General features: G+C 35.7%; 1 protein-coding gene across 1 annotated transcript; it reads right to left on the bottom strand.

Annotated features, from left to right (window-relative positions):
- Positions 1-227: 227 nt before the first annotated feature.
- Positions 228-4,909, bottom strand: LOC132637871 (rac-like GTP-binding protein RHO1). Its single transcript, XM_060354895.1, has 6 exons — positions 4,818-4,909; positions 3,832-3,919; positions 3,146-3,233; positions 2,894-3,003; positions 2,734-2,797; positions 228-710 (listed from the first exon to the last, which is right to left on the bottom strand). Exons 1-6 carry the CDS (start codon positions 4,907-4,909, stop codon positions 700-702), a joined length of 453 nt encoding a protein of 150 aa, XP_060210878.1. The 3' UTR covers positions 228-699.
- Between the last annotated feature and the right edge of the window lie 1,275 nt (positions 4,910-6,184).

Below are 6,184 nucleotides of genomic sequence, written 5' to 3'. Positions count from 1 at the left end.
GTCGGTAATTTGCAATTTCTAGAAATATTTTGCAGAAAACCGACCTCATGAGGTTGGTATTTTATATGTGTCTGGGCCCAAAACCTAGCTGTTATTCCAGACCTATCTTGACAGGTCGGTACTCGGCAAGAAAAATGGTAGCACCTAGCTGTTATTCCAGCTGCCCACCTGTCAAGATGAAAATAATTTTACTTTCAACTAAAACCAGCTCAAATAGCTGCCAACAATACACCAAACTACTATAAATACATAAAATATTAAGCTACTATTACAACACATATATTACAACCACCGATACATCAAATTCAATTCGAAACTACTTCAAAGTTGAATAAAAACATCAATCAAACATTCACAAGAGACATTAAGCTACTTCAACTTTCGCAAACATCAAAACAACATTAAACTGCTTCAACATTTGTAAACATCCACAAAACATTAAACTAATCTACACTAAGTTAGTCTACAACATTAGACTACTTCACCCCTCGCAAACATTCACAAAACACTTACACAATCCACAAATCATATGGAGGTGGAAGACTATATGCAATGCCATTCATGAGGGGATCATGAGGCAATGGAGCGCCGCGTGGTGGGAGACGTGGCGACGAGCTTCTATCTCTAATCGCAAGGTTTTCTGGTGGTCTCCGGGGAACCCCCGTCTCCTTAGCTTTCTTTGTTTTCTTACTCCTCTTTTCACCTGCCATCTATACAATAATGTATGTAAGTATCGCAAATATAAATAAATAGAAAAGGGATAGCTTCAAAATTTGTTTAAATAATTCACCTATTTAACTAAAATCAACGAACTACGTAGTACAGATTATTTGACAACAGAGCAGTTACAAGTTTAATAATAATTCTATTAGAATTTATAAAGTGGAGCAGTGCTTGGCAATGTTACAGATATTCTTGACCTGCATTTTCAATAGATTGTTACTTTAGGAAAACTTTAAAACTAGGTATGTTGGGTAACCAAGATACAGTAAAAGTAATGTGCGGACAATTCAACCTATTCGAATAGTGTTCATATTTTCAATGAAGTTATGCAGTACAAATTTTCAAAAGGAAGTAAAGACTTGGGATTGACCTTTTACTTGGCTTGCACTAATAGTAAGTGAGCATCGGTTTACATTTCAGATAAAGTTCTTTATAGATTAGAAACAGTTATCATACTTGTGATGTGATTCTGCTGGATTTGTATCTAACTGCTCTCACTGTTTGTTCAAGCAATATTTAATGGTCCCTGTTGATGGTGAAGTGTTGTTGATTGATCTGATATGCAACTAATTGTTTGAGGTATGTTGATTTTATATTAAAGCAACCGAGACATTGTACTATTTTAAGCATATTAACTTTGATATAGCAGACATTAAAGAGGTTAAGGAGTGAATAGGGAGAGGAAAAAAATCCGATGAGAAGAATTGACAAGTCGACAAGTAGGGAAGTGACATTTTCAAAGACAAAAAAGCTGCTTACTAAAGAAAGCCAAAGAACTAACAATCCAATGTGAATATTATTTTTCTTCTGCCATTTACTACTACTCCTATTATTTAAAATTTGTATGTTTAGTCTATGGTGTCTATGTGCTTTTTATGAGGGGCTAACAGATTAATGATGCTCTAGGAGGTAAAGGTGTCACCAAGTACTGACTGAAAAGACTAGAGTAGTTATAAAGGATCAGCTGCAAGGAAAGAAAAATAGAAGTAAGAGTTCTAAATTATATCAATATTTTCCTGGTGCCAATCTGATAGCCCTTAATAAGCTCTTTCTTTAATTTTTAACTTGTATTCATTACTCCTTTTTTTCCTTGTAGGACGTTGGACTTAGTTGATGAAATTGGAAGGTTTGGTGAAACCATTTATGGAAAGTCAATCTATTTGAAATTTCAGGTTTGAATTTGTCGATGTCTGTTTATTTTCACCCCTAATTATATATGTTTGTTGTTCCTTTTAATATCACCATCTCCTCTTGCATCACAGTTCAGTTTTGATTGTCTAAAAGTGTAAGAATTTGAACATCGAATCAAAAATCTTAAGGTTATGTATGGGTAAAGTATCCCAAGAAATCATAGGTCCCTTTGAAAATCTTTAAACAACTAATGTGGTATAGGTCTATTTTTATCTTTCTCCTGCAATTTTAATTGCCGCAAACAGTAGGACCTTTTAGCAGCAATTGTTTGGGTCTTTACCAGCTAAAATGTGTGGCTAACCTACTGGTACTTCTTTTTTTTTTTTTTACTAAGATACCCTTAATTATGAATTTCTTTTCTTTTTAAGTTGTTATATACATCATTAAATTTGTACATTGAACTGGGAATATGTCAAAGGCAAATTTGGGAAAAAGAATTAAATCCCTTCTTGCCGCAGTTATCTTATTATCTTGCTATTGTTTCTGCTTGTTGATAACGCCTATTTTTTGTCTTTCTATGAGCCGAGGGTCTCCCGGAAACAGCCTCTCTACCTGGCCAAGGTAGAGGTAAGGTCCACGTACATATTACTCTCCCCAAACCCCACTTGCGGGATTACACTGGGTATGTTGTTGTTCTTGTAATTAAATCCCTTCTTGGTTTTGAGAGACATCATATATATTGGACCAACTTTTAGAGGCTAAAACATCAATTATTTTGGACTGGAGGTAGTAAATAAATAAGAAGATTGCAGACACAATTGATACCACAGATCTATGAAACAAACTGCAGACTAGATCGAGTTTGAAGAAAAGCCTCACCAAGTTTTGTTCCAACAAGAACTATTGGGACACCAGGAGCATAGTGCTTCAACTCAGGAATCCACTGAAAACAACCAATAAAAATAGTAAAATTTTCATGTACAGAACAATAAATTAGAAAGAACACTAAACGAGGAGAAATACATAATGAAACACTAACCTTCTTGGAGACATTTTCATAGTTGGCTTTACTTATGAGAGAGAATGCCAAAATGAAAACATCGGCCCCACGATAACTCAGAGGTCTTAATCTATTGTAATCCTCATGTCCTGTTAAAGATTTAATGATGTCAGGGTCATAACAATTTGGACAGCTCACAGGTTTGCACTATAGGTATATGCATTGAACACATTACCATGTTACAGTTATCAGAAGCTTCAAGCAATAAATGTCACGCAAATAAATAATTACCAGCAGTATCCCACAACCCTAGATTGACAGTGGCTCCATTGACAACTACAGTTGCACTGAAATTGTCGAACACAGTGGGCACATAATCCTATCAAACAATTGCATGAATGAGGGAAGAGCAATTGATGTTAAATTAGGGAAAGATGAAGGGACTACTTCTCGGAATATAAAAACTTAGATATTTCAATTGACAAACAAAAAAGAGTAGACTCTATGCATGTAAAGTCATATGTGATAATACAACATTTTCCCTCAAAACCACAAAAGATGTAAATGCATCAAAGAGCAAACACCAGACAATCCGATATAATTATCACCAAGTTCATATTGAAGTAAATTCAATGTCTTCTCTTCCTTACATTTAAGGCTAATTATGAAAAATTTATTTAGAAGGGACATGTGATGAATTTTGTAAGAAATAACTCAATATTCTTATAAAAGTATAGCATAACAAAACAAACATGTAAACCAAGAAATATTTGTGTAAAAATGTCGAAAAAGGTAAAATTTAGCTCGTAACAAGATATTAAAGCAACAGGTCATGCAAACCAAGTAATTTATCCAAAAGATGGAAACTGGGTCCCATTTAGCTCACGACAAGATATTAAAGAAACCAGTCAGGCTTGTAAGTGGAGAAGGGCAAAAAGGCGGATCCATCATCCATTGAGTTTCAAAGCTGGAAATACAAACAAAACATGGAAACCAAGAAATTTGTCCAAAAGATCAAAACAAGATAACGACTTAGCGCCGGACAAGATATTAGGCCAAACAGACCTTCAATAAGTAAAAAAACCAAAACACGCAGCAGGAACTTGTGGACATGCCTAAGCAAAAATTTGAGACACTCGAATTTCTTTTCAAAAACTGAATAAAGGCTAATAAGACACGCACTGTTTACATGATGTTTATCAGTATATATTCACTGTTGACACCCAATTTTGTCCCGCCTCTCTGCCAAAATACCTATTTTTAAGCTTCTAATATTTTTTGAAAAAAATAAAAATATATATATTATGTTTGCTATAATTATTAGCCTCTTATCAATACCGACATTTTATTATTCTATTATAATAATAATAATAATAATTATTATTATTATTATTGTTATTATTATTTATTAATATTATTATAATTCACAATTCTTATCATTTCGGCATTTTACCAGCTTACGCATTTATCTTTGCATAATTAAATAATAGTATTTATTTAGTGCGGATTTTCAAAGAAAAATAACATATATTATTACACGGCTATTATAACACCATATGATTTTATTACCCGAGTCTAATAATCACACATTTTGGTATTAAGCAATATTTTGTCACCCTCGGTATATCATTAATTAAATTAGGTCTTCTATTTAAATTTAGAAGACAAACTATTTCTTGCACTCGATCCGTATTTTGACTTATCGGACCCCAAACCAAAGTCCGATTAACCCCTAATATTTTTTGGACTAGTCCGTATCTCTTATCTCAATTTTTAGAATAATCTGTGTTTTAATTTATTAGCCTATTCTCTTAATACCCAGTCTAAAAAATTGACCCAGTCCATTTATGGACTGGGTCCGACCCATTTTCGTCCAAAAAGGGGGAAACCCTTAGGGCTTCCCCACATTTTCACCCGCCTCCTTCTTCACTTCCTTTCCTCTTTCTCTCTCGCCTCCCTCCACCTTTCCTCCGCTTTCCTCTTCTTCACCCGCCACCCATCGCCGTCTCCACCATCCCCTCCATCATCGCCTCCACCACACCACCATCTCCCCATCGTTCCCTTCCTCCCCTTCATCCTAAAACCTAGCCGCCACATCTCTCTGACACCACCCCCACTGCCACACCATTGATTCTCTCTCCACTCCTCACTGCCGCTCCACTATGTTTCTGACATCCCACTTCCTCCGCTCCACTCAACTTCACCACGTTACACCCACTCATCCTTGTTCCTCTGACACCTCCCGCGCCTCTCCCATACCGCTGCCATTTCCACTCACTTTGTCCCCCACGTTGACCACTGCCATCCACCACGCTTCTATTCCCTCCATCTTCGCTCGTCCCCGCCCCTCTCTCTCTCTCTTTCTTCAACACAAAACCTAAAAAATCCTATAAATAGTGGTGGAGTGGAATCGGGAGGAGGAGGGCAACGAAACCCCAAGAAAGTTCTTGAATCGCCAAATTTCCTCTAAAATATAGGTCTGTATTTGTTCCAGTTCCTCTTTTAAAAAACATCCGCTTTTAATTTTGCTATATATTGTCACAAAAAATATTAGATCCCATTCTGTTTTTCTTCGAGTGTTCGTTCGAATTCGAGCACCCACGAGTTCGAATTTCAAAGTGTTTCGAGTAGATATTGAGACCTTCGCCTCATTTCGCTGCACCCCCAAAAGGTCAGTGATCCTCATTCTCCCTTTGCTTCGGTTCTGTTCTATGTAAACTTGTGTAGTCTGATTAGTTTAGTTTCGTATTGATTTCCGATTTAGCATGAGGATTAGTTATTTTGCTAAGTATGTTTACTGATTCAGTTTGCCCTAGATATAAGAATCATATCATGTGTAGTTTAATTTGCCTTAATAAAGTTATATGTGTTAGCTTATTTGATTGTTGAGCATAATCAGATAAATAATGCTCTCTACCTTATCTAGTAGTTAGACCTGTACGGTATTCCTGGATTAGCTTAAGATCAGTAGGTCCTATATGATCATTCCACTCCGCTAAGCATGATTATGCATTAGTTATCATAGTCTTCTTTGTTTGGAATGCTTAGGTGTGGGTTTGCTTAGTATGATTATCTGATAGCTGGGATTAATTATGTTCCAGCCAACATGTTCATGTTGGTTTAGTTTATTTTACACAGTCGAGATGATGTGACTTGAGAATCATCAATTTCCAGACCCTATTGCTAGCATATATTTAACTAAATTTCGTGTCTTGATTATCTGAAGTATATTCTACAAGATCTGGGTATGTTGTTAATTCATTCCTGTGGCAAATATTGGTCCTTATCATGTGTCAGTAGTATAATGAGGTTGTATGTACGAAGTCGAAT

This window comes from Lycium barbarum, chromosome 4, assembly GCF_019175385.1.
Source record: "Lycium barbarum isolate Lr01 chromosome 4, ASM1917538v2, whole genome shotgun sequence".
NCBI lineage: Eukaryota > Viridiplantae > Streptophyta > Magnoliopsida > Solanales > Solanaceae > Lycium > Lycium barbarum.
The sequence above is the reverse complement of the archived record's forward strand: the minus strand, read 5'-3'. Positions and strand labels throughout refer to the sequence as shown.

Bases quoted from the DNA above. Each gene is read 5' to 3' on its own strand.
- LOC132637871 (XM_060354895.1), bottom strand. From the start codon at position 4,909: ATGGGGAGATGGTGGTGTGGTGGAGGCGATGATGGAGGGGATGGTGGA. The intron at 3,004-3,145 runs GTAATTATTTAT...AATCTTTAACAG, and splicing joins AGGGTTGTGGGATACTGCTG to GACATGAGGATTACAATAGA. The intron at 2,798-2,893 runs GTTAGTGTTTCA...GGTTGTTTTCAG, and splicing joins ATGAAAATGTCTCCAAGAAG to TGGATTCCTGAGTTGAAGCA.